The sequence below is a fragment of the Chiloscyllium plagiosum genome, chromosome 22, assembly GCF_004010195.1.
Source record: "Chiloscyllium plagiosum isolate BGI_BamShark_2017 chromosome 22, ASM401019v2, whole genome shotgun sequence".
Taxonomy (NCBI): Eukaryota; Metazoa; Chordata; class Chondrichthyes; order Orectolobiformes; family Hemiscylliidae; genus Chiloscyllium; species Chiloscyllium plagiosum.
Genome location: NC_057731.1, coordinates 52,142,586 through 52,160,372, shown reverse-complemented (window position 1 = coordinate 52,160,372; position 17,787 = coordinate 52,142,586). Strand labels below are relative to the sequence as shown.

Genomic DNA, 17,787 nt, shown 5'->3' with positions numbered 1-17,787 from the left:
ACTGTCTGTGTGGAGTTTGCACTTTCTCCCTGTGTCTGCATGGGTTTCCTCCCACAGTTCAAAGATGAATTAAGGGGGGGTAGGTTCTTTACTCAGCGAGTCGTGAGTTCATGGAATGCCCTGCCAGCAGCAGTGGTGGACTCTCCCTCATTATGGGCATTTAAGCGGGCATTGGATAGGCATATGGAGGATAGTGGGCTAGTATAGGTTAGGCCGGCTTGGATCGGCGCAACATCGAGGGCCGAAGGGCCTGTACTGCGCTGTATTCTTCTATGTTCTATGACTCAAACTTCAAAGAGTTATCTACCTGCACCTGGGTCCTTCTGTTCTACAATACTACCCAAGGCCCTACCATTAATTGTATAAGACTTACCCTTGTTTGTTGTATTAAATTGCAATACAATGCATTTATCCAGATTGAACTCCATCTGCCATTTCTCAGCCCATTGACCTGTTTGACCAAAATCCCTTTGTAATCTTAGAAAATGTTCTTCACTGTCTGCTTGCCACCAATTTTGGTGTCATCCATAAACTTACTAACCATTCCCTGTATATGCTCATCCAGATCAGTTATATCAATGACAAACAAAAGAGGACCCAAAATCAATCCCCATGGAACACCACTGGTGACAGGTCATCAGTCTGAAAGGCAGCCCCCCCACCACCACTCTGCCTCCTGACGTTAAGCCAATTTTGTATCCAATTGGCAAGCTCACCCTGAATTCCATGTGACCTAACTTTACTGATTAGTCCACCAAGCGTAACTTGTCGAAAGTTTTACTAAGATCCAAATAAACAACTTCTACTGCTCTCCCATTATCGATTATTTTGGTAACTTCCACAAAAAACTGAATCAAGTTTGTGAGATGTGATTTTCTTCGCACAAAACCATGCTGACTATCCCCAATCTAAATGTCTATAAGTCCTATCTTTTGTAATCACCTCCAGCAATTTACCCACAACCGAAGTCAGGCTCGCAGATCAATAGTTCCCTGGTTTCTCCTTACAATCTTTCTTAAACAAAGGTACAGAATTAGCCACCCTCTAGTCATCAGGCACGTCATATGTAGTTATAGATATTGCAAATATTTCTGCAAGGTGTCTCAGTCTTCTCTCTCACTTCCCACAACATTTTGGGATACAAGAACAAATAACAAAGAAAATTTACAGCCCAGGAACAGGCCCTTCGGCCCTCCGAGCCTGAGCCGATCAAAATGTAATGTCTAAACCTGTTGGTCAATTCCTAAGCATCTGCATCCCTCTACTCCCCACCTACTCATGCATTTATCCAGACACATCTTAAAAGAATCTACGTGCCTGCCTCTACCATCTTTGCTGGCAACGCGTCCCAAATGCCCACCACTCTCTGTGTGAAGTACTTGCCGCGTGTATCCCCTTAAACTTTCCACCTCTCACCTTGAAAGCGTGCCCTCTCGTTATTGAATCCTTCGTCCTGGGAAAAAGCTTGTCAAGAAACACCCTGTCTATACCCTTCATGATATTGTAAACCTCAATCAGGACCCCCCTCGATCTCTTTTTTTCTAATGAAAATAAACCTAACCTACTCAACCTTTCTTCATAGCTAGCACCTTCCATACCAGGCAACTTCCTCATAAACCTTCCACTTACCCACTCCAAAGCGTCCACATCCTTTGGTAATGTGGCGACCAGAACTGTACACAGTATTCTAGATGCGGCCCAACCAATGTCTTAAACAATTTTAACATGACCTGCCAGCTCTTATACTCAATACCCCGTCCAATGAAGGCAAGCATACTATGTGTTTTCTTGACCACTCTATCCACCTGTGCAGCAACCTTCAGGGTACAATGGACCTGCACTCCCAGATCTCTCTGCCCATCAACTTTTCCCAAGGCTCTTCCGTTCATTGTATAATTCGGTCTAGAATTAGTCTTGCCTAAATGCATCACCTCACATTTGTCTGGATCTTCCACCTTTCTGCCCAACTCTCCAGTCTATCTTTTGCATTTTTATTTTTATCTTTGTCCAGTGTTGTTCTTTCTGACCATTTTGAAGTAAAATGTTCAATCTTTTTACTGCCTGGTTTACTTTTTTCATTGTATAATTCGGTCTAGAATTAGTCTTGCCTAAATGCATCACCTCCATATTTGTCTGGATCTACCACCTTTCTGCCCAACTCTCCAGTCTATCTTTTGCATTTTTATCTTTGTCCAGTGTTGTTCTTTCTGACCATTTTGAAGTAAAATGTTCAATCTTTTTACTGCCTGGTTTACTTTTAGCCCTCATTCACCCCTTGAAAATAGAAACAGTTTTACTTGCCTAAAAGATTTTACTGGAAAATGGCCTTTAATTTAGTTAATCGGCTAAAAATCAGAAAGGTGTCTGCAAATCCATTTGTCATTTGTCAAAAGACTCATAAGACCTTACAGTTGTTCCACAGCATTTCTTTTAAATAGAGATATGATTTCTCAATTTTGAGGTGAACAGAAGTTTGTATGAATGCTTGGCAAAACTTCTTGGATTTAAAAAAATTCTTGCCTGTTTGGTGCAAGGTGATTTAAGAAATATGCTTATTCTCTTTAGAGGTAGATTGTTGCACGGAAGGCACTTTACTTACAAAAGCATCACAGGAGACACAGCAATTACATTTGTTTCTACTGGAGTTGAAGGTGCCTTTGCTACAGAAGAACACCCATATGCAGCTCATGGTCCATGGTTGCAGGTAGGTATTTGCTTTTACTGTCTTTTAGTTTCTATATAGTCAAATATGTCACCAATTGCCAGTATGCAAGTAGCACTAAAGGAAGAATCATAGAATCCCTACAGTGCAGAAAGAGGTCATTTGGCCCATCGAGTCCTCACTGACCCTCCGAAGAGCAACCCACCAGATTCCATTCCATCCATGTAACCCCACATTTAACATGGCTAATATACCTGACTATATATCTGTGGACACTACGGGGCAATTTAGCATTGTTCATCCATGTAAGACCCTACATGTCTTTCAGGGGTTCAGAGGGATGGGAAGATTCCACTGATAGAGTTTATGGAGTATTAAAGCACTGTACAGTTTAAATGGTGGCAGCGTAGTGCTAATGTCACTGAGTTACTGATTTAGAGCCCAGGATAATCCTGTGGGGATTTGGGTTCAAATCCCATCATGGCAGATCATACAATAATATAACTGTTGTCATCAATTTATTTTTCTTTGAAAATATAATTAACATATCAATAGTACTTTTTCTTAATAGGGTCTATGCAAGCATGTCAGAAAGGAATATTCAAGTTAAAAATCTTAAAATCCACATATGTACATCAGAGGTTTTCTGGAGAGTTTTATTGTGTTTTCTTCTGAAGGAACATTCTAAATTCATTTTCTGTCAATGTTTCACATTTACTAAAATGCTGTACTGACCTTTTATTGTGTAACTTCGTTCAAACTGCTCAATTTAAGCAAGTTCGATCTTTAATTAAAACAAAGTGATGTTTAATTAGAAAAATTCTCAAATATCTTCATAGTTTTAAACTACTGATCTTTCAGGCTGCACCAATGATACAACAACAAATTATGATGATTGTCAAAAAAACACTTAGAAATGAATAGTGTGTGAATGTAAACATCACGTCATAACAATTTGCTGCATGGAAAAAGGCCATTCAATCATCTCTCCTGTGCTAATGATCAGCTTTAATGCACTTTCCCTCTCATAGAATCATAATGGTTTATACCACAGAAAAATGCCCTTCAGCCCATTGAGTCTGTGCTGGTCAAAAATAGCCACTTAAATATTTTAGTTTCGATTTCCAGCTCAAGGTTCATAACCTTATATGAATATACAGCTCAATACTATTTAAATGTTATGAGGTTTTCACCCTTACATACATTTGAACCCTAACAACCTCTGGGTATAAAAAGTTCAGTTCACATCCCTTCTAAACTCCCTGCCTCTTATTTTAAATTTGTGCCCCCTGGACTTGATCCCTTTACCAAGGGGAAAGGTTTCTCCCTTTCTACCCTTCCTATGCCCTGCATAATTTTATACATCTCAATCATATCTCTTGTCAATCTTCTCTGTTCCAAGGAAAACAACCTCAGTCTGTTCAAATAAAAACCAAAGAACTGCAGACGCTGTACATCAGGAGCAAAAAACAGAAATTATTGGAAACATCTATGAAGAGAAATCAAGAGTTAACATTTCGGGTCTGGTGATTCTTCCTCAGAACTGATGGTAGCGAGGAAAATATCGGTTTTATGCAGAAGATAGGGTGGGAGGAGTGGGTAAGGAGTAAACGATAAGTGGGGATATAGCCCAAAGAGAGAGAAGTGTAGTTGAATAGAAAAAGGAATGGATAACGATCTGGCTGGGAGGGTGAATAGCTGTTAATGGAGACTTTAGAGGCTAACAATGGGTTGTTTGTAATAGCAGACTATGATAACAAGGCCTGGTGTGTCGGGGTGGGTTCTAAGCCATAGAGTTCAAGCCCTAAAGTTATTGAACTTGATATTGAGTCCAGAAGGCTGCAGGGTTTCCAAGAAGAAAATGAGGTGTTGTTCTTCAAGCTTATGCTGACCTTTGCTGGAGCAAGCCTGAGAGAGAGATTGGCCTGGGAACAGGGTGGTGTGTGAAAGGCAACTGATAGCTCAGGTCATTCTTGCAAGCAGAGCGTAGGTCGAAGGGCCTGTGCCCGAAACGTCGAATCTCCTGTTCCCTGGATGCTGCCTGACCTGCTGTGCTGTTCCAGCAATAAAGTTTCAACTCTGCTTTGTTTCCCCAATGTAGAGAAGACCACATTGTGAGCAGCGAATGCAAAAGACTAGATTGTGTTAAGTGCAGGTAAAATGCTGCTTCACCTGGAAGGTATTTTTGGACCCTTGGATACTGAGGAGGAAGGAGGTAAATGAACAGGTGTTACACCTTCCCATAGAAGAAGGTGCCATTGGGCTGTGGGGTATTGTTAGGAGTGAAAGAAGAATGATCAGGGCGTGCCAGAGGGAATGATCCCTGTGGAAGGTGGACAAGGGAGTGGAGGGGAATGTGTGTGTGGAGATGGTGGCGGCTGATCTTTTGGATGGGATCGTGCATAAGGACAAGGGGAACCCTATCACCACTGTGTCAGGGAAATGAGGGGCTGCGCAAGATAGGTTGAACCTGGTTGAGGGCGCTGTCAACAATGGTGTTGGGGAATCCTCGGTTGAGCAAGAAGGTGGACATTTCAGAGGCTCCCTTTTTGAAGTTGACATCATGCGAAGGAGACAAAGGAACTGGAAGAATGGAATAGAACCTTTACAGGAAGCAGGCTGTAAGGATAGAAAGTCCAGGTAACTGAAGGATTCAGTGGGTTTATAGTGGGTATTAGTGGCCAGTCTATCCCCAGAAAGAGAAACAGATGTTCAGGAGGGGAAGGGAGGAGTCAGAGATGGACCAAATGAAAGTGAGGGTGGGGTAGAAATTGGAAGCGAAATCGATAAACCTTTCCAATTCAGATGAGAGAGAGAAGCAGCTCCAATGATATCATTGCTATATCAGAGAAAATGTTGTTGGTGGGGGCCGGAATAGGACGCAAACAAGGAATGTTCCACAAAGAGACAGGCATCACTGGGGCCCATGCAGATATCCATGACCGCCCCTCTGACCTGAAGAAAATGAGAGGAGTCTGTTCAATCTCTCTTTCCTAACTACAACTCTCCAGCTCAGGCAACATCTTGGTAAATCTCCTTTGCACCCTCTTCAATGCAATTGCATCCCTTCTATAATGTGGATTCCAGAATTTCTTCCTGAGTGAAGTCCTAAATAAATACCCAGAAGTTTTTCGGGCGAGTCTAGGAACTATCAGAGGAGCAAAGGTCACCTTGCACTTTGAGCAGGAAGCAATCCCACAATTCTGCAAGACTTGCCCAGTGCCATTTGCCTTACAGATAAAAGTAGAAGCAGAAATCAGAAGGCAAGAAAGCAAAGGAATTATCAAACCAGACCAATTTGTGGATTGGACAACACTGGTCATGCCAATTGTGAGGCCCAACAGATTGGTTTGCCTTTGTGGGGATTTTTAATAAACAGTACACTGCTTTTCGCAGCTGCTATATATCTCTAGGAATAAATACCCATCCCTTGCATAGAGGATTTGTACGCAAAGCTGGCAAGGGGGCTTCCCTTCACGAAGCTGAACATCAGCCATGTGTACTTGCAATTGCAATTAGATGAAGGTTCCCTACAATTAATACCCATAAGGGTTTGTACAAATATACATAACTGCCATTTATGCAATGTTTCAGCAGATGATGGAGAATAAGATCTTCCCCAGGTCGCCACTTATCTAGATGACATGCTAATAACCAGGGAAGACCAATAAAGAACATTTAGAGAACTTGGACATAGATGTTTCTCCTCGGCAGGTGTGTGCCTTAGAAGGGAAAAATGTGTGTTCCAGGCACCCCAAGTGATGTACTTGGGCTACAGAGTCAACAAGATCTGGTTACACCCGTTCGAAGATAGTGAAGGCAATTAAAGATGCCCCAGCCCACGTGTCTGTACTGAAGCTTTGGTCTTTCCTTGGATGGTGACTGATTATGGAAAGTTCATATGTAACTGGCCTCCAATCTGGCACCTTTGCAGCAGCCCTTAAAAGAAAGGGTCAGCCTTGGACATGATCACATAGCCAAGCCATAGTTTTCAGGGAAGTGAAGAAACAGCTATCACCATCTAAGACGTTGGCATACTATGATCCCAAGCAAGATCTGGCTTGGATGCGATGTCTCCCTGTATGAGATCGGTGTAGTTTTGGCTGATAGGTGGCCCAACAGAGAGCAACGGCTGATAGCATATATGTTCAGGAATTTGGCTAATGCAGAGTGTAAATGAGCCCAGAAAGAACGGAGGTTTGGTGGTCATATTTGGAGGCAGGAAGATACACCAACACCTGTATGGATGTAAATTTATAATAACAGACCTCACACCCCTGTTAGGTCTACTTAAAGAGCACAAGGCAGTACCACCAATTGCTTCAGGCTGAATTCAGTGGTGGGCTTAATATTAAGTGTGTATACTTAGAAGTTGGAACACTGTCTGGGAGGCCAAGTAGCAAATGTGGATGAAGTGAACTACTTCCAATTGGCAGATACACTGTTATGATTTAATTTTTCTGGACACATTTCCAGTCACAGCTGACTATCAGACTTTGAACACAGAAAAATCAATTCCTGACAAATATGAAATAGTTGCTGGAGAAGGGGGAAACCAAAGGGCCCTTCATAACCAGAATTGAAACCTTTTTTGGACCTTGAGAGACCAGATCACAGTAGAGGATGGCATTATTATGGGGACCAATTGTGATTGCCCCGATCAAAGGTCACTACTAGATACTGGCTGAACTACTGATTAGGATGGAAGGCCGGCACAGCAGAGGGCCAAAGGGCCATTACTATGCTGTACTCTTCCATGTTCTAACTCCACCAGGTTCATTCAGGAGATTCCAAAATGAAGAAATTGGTGAGAAGTTATGTCTGGTGGCCGGAATTGGATGCAGACATAGCTGCATTGGTGGGGCAGTGCCCAGAGTGCCAACGAAGACAAAAGTTGCCATCAGCTCCCCACATTCATGGGAATGGCCAAGTAAAGCGTGGACTTGGTGAAACATCAGCTATGGGCTCAATGTTCTTTGTCATTGTGGATGCCCACACAAAGCTACTGAAAGTGCATAGAGTTCATTCATCAAGCACCGGTACAATGACAGAAAAACTGCACACATTGTTTGCAAAATATGGATTCCCAGAAGTGTTGGTCACAGGTTGGCCATCGTTTACCACAAGGAACTTGAGTATTTCCTAAAGTCGAATGGTATTCATCATGTAAGGACAGCTCCGTACCATCCATCATAAAAGAGCAGCCTAAACTTTGAAAGCAGGCTTAAAGAAACAGCCTACTGCTCCACTAGATACCAAACTGCATGGTACCTGTTTGATTGTAAAGGACCCTTCATGCAACTACAGGAATGGCTCCAGCAGAGTTGCTCATGAGGAGAAGACTCCAAGTCAGGTTAAAACTGATCTTCCCAGACCTGGGATGGGAAGAGTGTAACTGCATCAGGCATGCCAGTGCCGGACACAAGACTTCACTAAGTGAAAGAGAGAGTTTATTTCCGGGGATGAAGTTTGGTGTAGGAACCACTGAAATGGCCCTACATGGGTAAGAGGGATGATTGATGCGAGGTCAAGTCCAGTGGCATATACAGTTTGGGTAGGAGTGATGGTCCCGAACAAGTATGTGAACCATATGAAAGGTGCTAACTTGCAAAATGGTGCGGGAGCAAAATGTGCCCAGCTCCTCAACAGCCTTTCCCACTGTACCAGAAATTGTCAAGCTAACAAAGCTCAGAACCTCAGAACCTGAAGTCGATGTCACAGATGTTGCTGCCTTTGCAGTCTGAAGAGGAAAATGAATTTCTTCTGAGACGTTGAGTGAAAGAGAGGAGCTACTGTGCGTTACATGCCGCCCAAATCAAAGGCACAATTAGAGGAACCTGAGCCAGTGCTAAACTGCCCCAGAAGGAGAAGAAGAGGGGAAGTAATATAGTGATTCTGACAAGGTCAGTCAGGTGGACTTCATAGAATGTGAGTTTCCTTATTGGGGAAGTTAATCTGATCCAATTAGGGAGAGCTGGGTGACAGATTTAAACAAGGACTTCCTACATGTATATAAAGAGTGGCTTGGCTGGATACCAGCCTCTATGGAGTTACTTCACATTCCTAACACCTTTGTAGGTGCTTCTATGCCCTGGAGACTGCAGCTGTTTAAGATGGTCACTACCACCTTCACCGGGGTAATTGGTGATATGCAATAAATGCTAGCCTAACCAGTAACTCTCATTTTATGAATGATTTTTAAAAAAATGTGCAGTTACCTTTTGAAAGTGACAATAATATATGATTCTACCCCATTTTCGAGTTGAATGATCCAGATCCTTAAACCTCAGTGTGAATCAAATTTTCAGTCTCTTTCTAGCGCTTCTGCTTATTATTTAATATATATCATATCTGGTTAGTAATCCATTTGGCAAAGGAAATGGGGAGAAATTATCAAAATTATTCATAAATTTGAATTCCTTATATAGTCTCTCCTTAATCTTTGCTCGAAGGAAAATAAATCCAACTTTTTTCTGATCTTTCTACATAACTGAACTCCCAATTCTTTGGTGTCCTCCTGGTAAGTGTCTTCTAAACCATCTTCCAGTAGCCATAATTGCAAACAATATTCCATCTGAGGCCTAACTAGGATTTACTAAAAATTTAGCAAGACTTCCTTGTTTATGTATTCAGTGTCCCTATTTACAAAGCTGTGCATTTTCTCATCTTGCCAGCATCAAGGATTTATGGACGTGTGCCGCCTCAAAGTAGTACCATTGCGTTTATACTACCCATGTTATGTTGCTTCCAAAATGCTTTGCTTCACACACATCCTCAATAAATTGCATCTGCCATTTGTCTGCCTTTTTTGTCTCTGAAATAGATTTTTAAAAATCTTGTCATGTTGAATTTCAAATAACTAATGATCCAGATTTAACGGCATCTGATTTTTCACATCTATACTTTAAATGGCCTGTAATTCAAATGTGTTTTTATGCTGAAAATTTATTTTCAGTAAATAATTACTTTCCTTTTGCCCAGTATCAAAAATTACTTTCCTTTTGCCCAGTATCAACCTTCCTTTGGTCTGTTATGAATAGTTAACATCCTAACGCGTAGAGTTGATCACTCAATTGGATTAGTTTACAAATGCAATTTTAAATGGTTGAGCCAAGAGAGATTAAAATACGTTTTGGCTCTGATGCCAGTTATTGCCCATATTGTGTATAAAAATTGACCACAATATTGAGAGGGCAGCTGGTTGAGACCCAATCTATTACATCAATGGAAGCATCTGTTTAGAAAAGAGGATTTCGTGAAAATGTGACATGATAACGATATTGTTTCAAGATAGTTAAAGGGGTTTCGCTTCCTGAAAGTCGAGAAAACAATTTGCTATTAGTAATTTACCTTCAGCTGTTTACTTGAAGTTCCTGATAGGTTAGTGTACCTAGTTGTGAAAGAGAATATGCAGGAAGAATTCTTCCAGTAGATTTTGAATGTTTCAGGTTCTCTTAGGTATATTAGATTAACTTTTGTGTACTTCTGTTTTTAAACTGTTTAATGCTTATTGAATTAGATACATTTGTAAGGACTGTGGAAGATGCTTTCAGAAATATCAACTTCTGCACAGGGCTAAAAGACTAAGATTGCTACTTGTTCTAAGGATCACTAAAATAATTTAGATAGACTTAGGTAAATATTCTGTATTGGAGATGTTGGGAATTCTTAAATTATTTTATGCAGTCTTTCTTGAAATTTGGTTAGAGTTTACAAAAACAGCAAGTGTTAATTGTTATCGTTATTAATGTATGTCACCAGTTCAAGAACTATTGCCTTAGATTACTCTTGGCCAGCTGAATCCAGAGGGAGGACTGTCTGGATATGTTCTTTATACCTACAAAGGACAGAGTACTGAGTATTAATATATGTAACTTTCAGTACCCACAAGTGTGCTACAATGAGACTGGTTGTCAGTGTAATTCTTAGCACACTTAAGATTATTTAGCAAATATTGTCCAATTACAGAGTCACATCTAATGTTAAGACACTTTTCAGTTTTGTTTAGTGTGGAGAGGTTGGGGATGGTAAGTACTTTTCTTACTGTGAAAAATCAAATGGATATGCTTTTTGATATTAACAATATGGAGTAAATACCTAAATGTTTTTGATTGTGATATCTGTGCATTTTTATGTTTACAGATTCTGCTAAATGAAGAGTTTGTGGAAAAAATGCTAGAGGATTTAGAAGACTTGACCTCTCCGAAAGAAGTAAGATTTCTTAAACAAGTTGGCATGATTTCAGGGATGTTGCTGTTCAGATGTATTTTATATATATTTGCATGTATTTAGGGAGCGAGCAAGAAATGTATAAACAAGCAAGGTTTCAGTTTATAGTGTAGGAATTTAGCAAATGACATTTAGACTTTAATTATGTTAACATAAGACTGGATTTTGTATTTCAGGTGAAGCACCATAATTTGCTACTGACCTCAAAGAATGCTGTCCCCAAAGATCTTGCTACCTTAGTAATGTAGATTTCCTCTGTACTGATGGTAATTCAAATCCAGCATCAAGTCAAACTGATCTCTAGATATTCAGCAGCAGTGATGTCAGAAGCAGAGTAAGCTGCCAATTACATTGAAGTATTCCAGAAAGCTACAAATACTAATTATCATCTTTAATACTTTTAATAACAAAATAAATCATTATGATCAGATTAACATAGCTGAAAAATCAAAATTTTAATTAAGAGAATGTTTATCACATAGAGAAATTTGACATTCCACAAAATGAAATCCTCTGGGCCAGTGAAGCTGGGTAGGACTAATTATGAACTTAGTACATCATTGGGAGCACAGTTACACATCATTCAACAAAGAGTAGCTTTTCCAATGTTTTTATGATATTACAGCATCAAATTGGATGTTTTCATCAATTCATTGATTATTCAGAGATTGCACTCTGGGAGAATCTTATCAGTGCACCACCTGTAGAATGACAGGCAGCAGCATTTCCTGTATATGCAAGGACTCCTTTCAGTTGCAGTGGAATAATGATGCGTCTGACTGTTGTGTTGTCATTACTACTACAGAATTCAGGCCGTTTTGTTGCATTCTGACTGTTTTGGAATCATGTTTCTATATTAGATATAAATGGATAAATCATTCCAAACTGGGATTTTGATTTGGAATTCTTCAGCCACCTAGACTTGCTTTCATTTGCACCATGGATCATCGATAGAGCATTTTACAAATAACACCTTTGAGAACTTGCTTTCATTGCTCTGCTAATTTATGGTTAGGAGTTGAAATTGGTCTCTGTAATAAATCTTTACTTTTCAGTAGTAAAATATGCTTTAAAGAGTAAGTAGAGAAGAAATGTCATTGTTTTTACTAGCTCTAATTAATTGTAGTACTGTTTTATACACTTCGGTTTATGTTTGGTATCTACAAGAGCTTTTAATACTATTTTAAGGAAATTCGATGACTGAGTTGCACTGACATTTAGATTCTAATTCGGTTAGACTCATCGAATTAATGTCCTCAGTCTTCTAGCTAGTAAAATGCAGCACTAGTGTTAATTAGTAATCTAGCTAAGTGATGGAAAGGTTCATCGACAGTGCAATCTGGTGGTACTTGGAAAGGAATACTTTGCTCACTGACACTCAGCTTAGGTTCTGCAACAACCAGTCTGTTTCTGACCTCATTACAGCCTCACTCAAAACTTGGGCAAAAGAGCCCAATTCCAGAAGTGAGGTAAGAGTAACTGCCTTTGTCATTAAGGCAGCATTAGTTGAGTATGACATCAAGGAGCCAGAGCAAAACTGGAATTCATTAGCGAAAACTTTCTGCTGGTTGGTGTCGTACCTAACTTAAAAGAAAATGGTTGGATGTCAATCAAGTCAGTCCAACTAGGTTTCCTCAAGGTAGTGTCCAAGATCCAGTCATCTTCAATTGCATCATCAATAATCTTGCTTTATTGCTGGGTCAGAAGTAGGGATATTTGCTGTTTGCACAATGTTCAGCACCATTTGCGAGTCCTCAGATACTGAAGGAGTTGGTCTCCATATGCAACAAGATTTGTACAACTTTTGGGTTGTGCTGATACAGGCCAAGAACATCTGTGCCATGCAAGTGCCAGGCAACTACCATCTCCCAGAAGGGAATCTAATCCTCATTTCTTGACATTTCAATCGCACTACCGTCATTCAGTTCTCTGTAGAAACATCCTGGAGTTACCATTGACCAGAAACTGAATTGGACAAACCATATAAAGACAGTAGCTGCAAGAGCTGGTCAGAGGCTAAGAATTCTGCAGTCAGTAACTCATCCTGTGACTCCACAATTCCTGTCCCTTCCACAAGGTATATGTAAGGAGTATGATCTACGAGGCATATGTCAGGAGTATTCTCCATTTGTCTAGATGTGTACAGCTGCAACAGCATTCTGAAAACTTGATACCATCTAGGTCAAAGCAACCTGCTACTTGTAACATGTACTCCTTTTGTGGCTAACGCACAGTGGCATTAATGAGTACAGTCTACAAGGTACACTACAGTAATTTGCCCATGCTTCTTCACCTCTGCCTTCCAAACTCCTTAACCTCTACCACCTAGAAGGGTAAAGGGAGTCGAAGCATGGGAACCCCAACACCTGCAGGTTTCCCTCCAAACCACACACCATCCTCTCTCGGAAATATATCCATAGTGCATGTGCTCAAACAATGAGATTTGAGAATTGAAATAGAATCATAGAATGGTTGCAGCATATTGTCGATTGTCCCACTATGTCTGTATTGGTCCTCTGCAGGAACAATTCGCCCAAATGAAAACAAGGAAGGACTGAGAAGAGAAGTACAATGGGCAAAGTTAGTGTTAAATCAGATATTGTAGAGAAATAAGGGAAGGAAAATTTGGACTAGGTGTGAAAATGGGACAGAACAATGGAAAATAAATCATGGGACATTAAGGGTCAAATGCTGTTTTCACAAAGCAGATAGTTGTACAGAGCAAGTCATCCAGCAGCTTGTAGAATCATGCAATTCTCAAGATATTTGCTCCTTGTCAATTTGATCAATGTGCACTTTAGTAATGATGTTTGATATGTACATGTTGTTATTTTCTTTCTTAAAATTTGCGCCATTAACATTGCAGTTCCCTTCAAAGGCTAATGGATTTACTAATTATTCAAGGGATATGGATGTCATGATGATTGAGGTCATGGGTTTAGAAGGTGCTGTCAAAGATGGCTTGCGGCCATAGGACCATGAGAAATAGGAAAATAAGTAGGCTGTTTGGCCCCTTGAGTCTGCTCCACCATTCATGGCTGATCCAACATTCCTCATATCCACTTTACTGCCCTTTCCTGGCAACTTGATTCTCCTGCTGATTGAGAATTTAATCTATCTCAGCCTTAAATATACACAATGTCTCGCCCCCACAGTGCTGTGTAACAAGGAATTCCAAAGATACTCAACCCTCAGAGAAGAAATCCTCCCTATCTCAGACTTAAATTGGCGCCCCTTTATTCTGAGGCTATGCCCCCTGGTCTTTGTCTCTCAGCATTTACCCTGTCAAGCCCCTTCAGAATCCTATATACTTCACTGAGATCACCTCTCGTTCTTCTAAACTTGAGTGGAGTCTCAACTTGTTGAGCCTTTGCTCATAGACAATTCCTCTATACCAAGGATCATCCTAGTGGACCTTCTCTGAACTGCCTCCAATGAAATGATATTTTTCATTAAATAAAGGGACCAAAACTGCTCTCAGTACTCGAGATGTGGTCTCACCTTCACCTTGTACCATTGCACCAAGACTCCCCTACTCTTACACTGCAACTCCCTTGAAATCAGTGCTAACATTCCATTAGCTTTCCTGATTAACTGCTGCACCCATGTGCTGCCATTGAGAGTCAGTAGTGGAGAGACAATGTTTAAAATGATTCCATTCAAGTAGTCTAGTTTTACCTGGATGGTATCAAGCTTTTTGAGTATTGTTGGAGCAGCACTCATCCAGACTAATAAAAAGTATGCCCTCATACTCTTTTCTTGTGTCTTATAACTGGTTGACAGGAAGACGGAGTTATGAGGGCAGTTAGTGCACAATTCCTAGTTTCTGACCTGATCTTACAGGCACCCTATTTATGTGGCTGATCTAGTTCAATTTTTGGACAGTCTTTGAACCACCAATCATACAACCCAATATTACTGATATTGGGAAATTTAGCAAAGATAATACCAATGTCAAACAAGATAGACCAGTTCTGGCTTGCTGAAGATGTTGCAAGTCCTGAATATTATTTGCTGCTTATCAATTCGAGCCTGAATGTTATTTGGGTTAAGATACATATGGAAACTTGTAAAATATTTTATTTTAATTTAATTTAATTTATGGTATTTTCAGTACATATATTTAATGTTCAATTCTTTTTTCATAGGTGAAACTGCCAAAGGAATACAGCTGGCCAGAGAAAAAACTGAAAATCACAATTTTACCTGAATCAGCATTTGACAGTCCACTGCAGTAGCCAGGAACACTAAGATTAGTTATTATCAATGTAAAAATACCTTGCATTTACTTCTTAGCTTGCAAAAGTAATTTTGCAGTATGAGACAGTCTGAAAGGTTGGCTACATAGTCATTGTAGCTTCAAGCTGTACAAGAAGTAACATTAATATTACATTTATTCCAATTAAACTGGAGACTGTATTTTAGCTCACTATGCCTAATATATTAAAACAGTGTGGGGGCAGGAAATCAGTTGCACATTTTTTTGTAGCGTATCATGCCTGTCTTATCTCTGTTGACTGAAGTGCTGACCAAGTACTGCGTCGTAGAATTGTCCTGTTGTTGCGTGGATCATGCCAAAGATGTATTCCACTGGCAGGTAACTTATTTTACATTTGTTCAGATGAATTTTGTATTTTTACATTATTTCCCCATAAGATTGAGTTTTTTTAAATGAAACAGCAAAGATAGGTGGGCAAGCACAAAGGTAACTCATTAAGAAGTGAAATGTTCACACATTTATGTTTAACTTTTTCCTTTTATATTTGTGATAAATCAATTTTATCATTGCTCTGTTTAAACAAATATTTGGAAGTGCCTTTGTATTATTACCTTTGCTTCCTAAAGATTAAGTTTTAGCAATTTTAATCTTTATGGAAGTTACTTAATTTTGCTCACTACATAGAATTGTGAACTCTAACATTACATAAATGGGCCATTCAGCCCATCAAATGTCTGCTGTAAGTCTGTTGAAAGAGCCATCAAGTTAATCCCCATCTGATGCTTTTTCCTATAGTCTTATAAATTTCTCATTCAAGTATACATCTAATTCCTTTTGTAAGATACTATTGAATTTGCATCCACTTCTTTTTCAGGCAGTGCCTTCCATTGCCAAACAATTTGATAAAAAAAGTAAAATCACCTAATTTCTCTATTGGTTCTTTTATCAATTAACCAAATATGAGCCTTCTGATTATCAACTCTGCATCTGGAAATATTGTCGCCCCATTTTTCTCCATAGAAACTCATCACAATAGTGAATACAGCTAATATATTTCCCCTATGCTTTATTGCTATAAAGAGATCAATCCCAATTTCTTCGGTATGTCAGAAACCTGAAGTCCCTATGCTCTCTCCAAGTTCATGGCAACCTTCCTGAAGTACTGTGCCCAGATATTCTACCATTACAACTGGTGATTTATCAATGTTTATCACTCTCATAACTTCTGAGATAATTGGAAATGTATGAAAATTTTAGACAAAAGGTAAGATAGATATTTCTCGCATTGTGATTTAGTGGCTGTTCCTTTTTAATGACCAGTTACTTAAAATAAAAACGTATGCTGTACTTAAATTCAGCTGAAAGATGGTATGTCCTAAATAAAATTGTTAGTTAATGGATGAATATATGGAAACTTGTATCAGTCTTCAGTCATGATTAACAACCTTAAACTTCAAAGAGGATGTTGTCTTGATTTACCTTCCAAGGCAAAAGCCTGTTTGTGAATACAGGTGTATGGGATGATCCTGTGTCCATTGACCAATGTTTGAAGGGCTCTTGTGATGCAGTGGTAGTGTCCCTACCCCGGACCAAGCGATCCAAGTTCAAGTCTCACCTGTTCCAGAGCTATGCAATGACATCTTTGAATAGTTTGATTAGAAAAATCGGTTGTATAATGTTAAACAAACTTTTAACAGATGTCCCAAATAAAACAACTTGGAAGTTAATGTGATACTGGCATGCTTAATGATGGTTTGAACAAGACTTCAACAATTGTGGTTCTATTTCTTGAATTGATTTACTAAATGCCATTCTTTTTAAAGTTGAGCATGAGATATAATTCAGTATTTCCACTTGCTTTTAAAGGTGTTTGATTCAGGTTGGCAATTGAGATTTAATAGGTTTAATCAAATAATCACTAGTATCAAAGGAGGTTTTAATCAGTTCTACATTTTAATGAGAGCTTGCCTGAATAAGGAGTGAGAATCTGACAATGCCCTGCCTCTGGAAGTGGTTAAAGCCAGTTTTTGTAACAGTTTAATTGAAAGACAAGTTGAAATTTGCTACAACTGTAGCATGCAATTAGCATTCTAGGTGAACATTTTTGTAGTTCATCCCTTCTTTTTGTGTGCAGTGTTTCATTTTACATAGAATCTTGAGTCACTCTACAGATTTGATTTGAAGACCCCTGCAGACCAGCAGTTTAGCACATGGTTCTTAGATACCTTTTTTAAAAATGAAGATTTTTAGCACAGGATTTTAAAAATTGTTTTTATTGTAGTTATCTATTGTAAATTTTTAACTCATGTAGTGCAGCTTGGCTTGCACTGACTTTTGTAATATTTTTGTGAATCACTAAACTGTCAGTAATCTTGATGTGTATTAAAATTTACTTGATAATTTCAAAACGTTTGATTTGTTTTCTCTGTATACCAACAAATAAATATTTACTCTGCTTAACCATATTTCATACTTTTCTCACTCCCTGTACATTTGCACTGAGGTATTTTATCTGGTCAGTTTGCAGATGAAGTTATGATTTTCATATGTTGGATTATTGTTTTTACCATGTTCTACTCAGAATAATTTTATTTTGGATTCACTTAATTTTTTTTCTTTTCTCATAATGAGGCCATTGAGAACTGGGATTTTTTTCACTTTTTTTTGTCATTGCTAG

At 39.2% G+C, this 17,787-nt stretch overlaps 1 protein-coding gene across 3 annotated transcripts in view; it reads left to right on the top strand.

The window, feature by feature from the left end:
* Nucleotides 1-17,570, top strand: part of sufu (suppressor of fused homolog (Drosophila)) — a 131,754-nt gene extending 114,184 nt beyond the window's left edge. For 2 of the 3 annotated variants that reach the window (XM_043713061.1, XM_043713060.1), the window contains 3 exons: nt 2,566-2,704; nt 10,805-10,873; nt 15,040-17,570. In XM_043713061.1, coding sequence (XP_043568996.1) covers nt 2,566-2,704; nt 10,805-10,873; nt 15,040-15,129 — 298 coding nt within the window. In that variant the 3' untranslated portion in view covers nt 15,130-17,570. Of the gene's footprint in view, nt 1-2,565; nt 2,705-10,804; nt 10,874-11,067; nt 11,226-15,039 lie in introns of all 3 variants that reach the window. The other variant, XR_006314995.1, reaches the window with a different exon arrangement.
* Nucleotides 17,571-17,787: the final 217 nt, after the last annotated feature.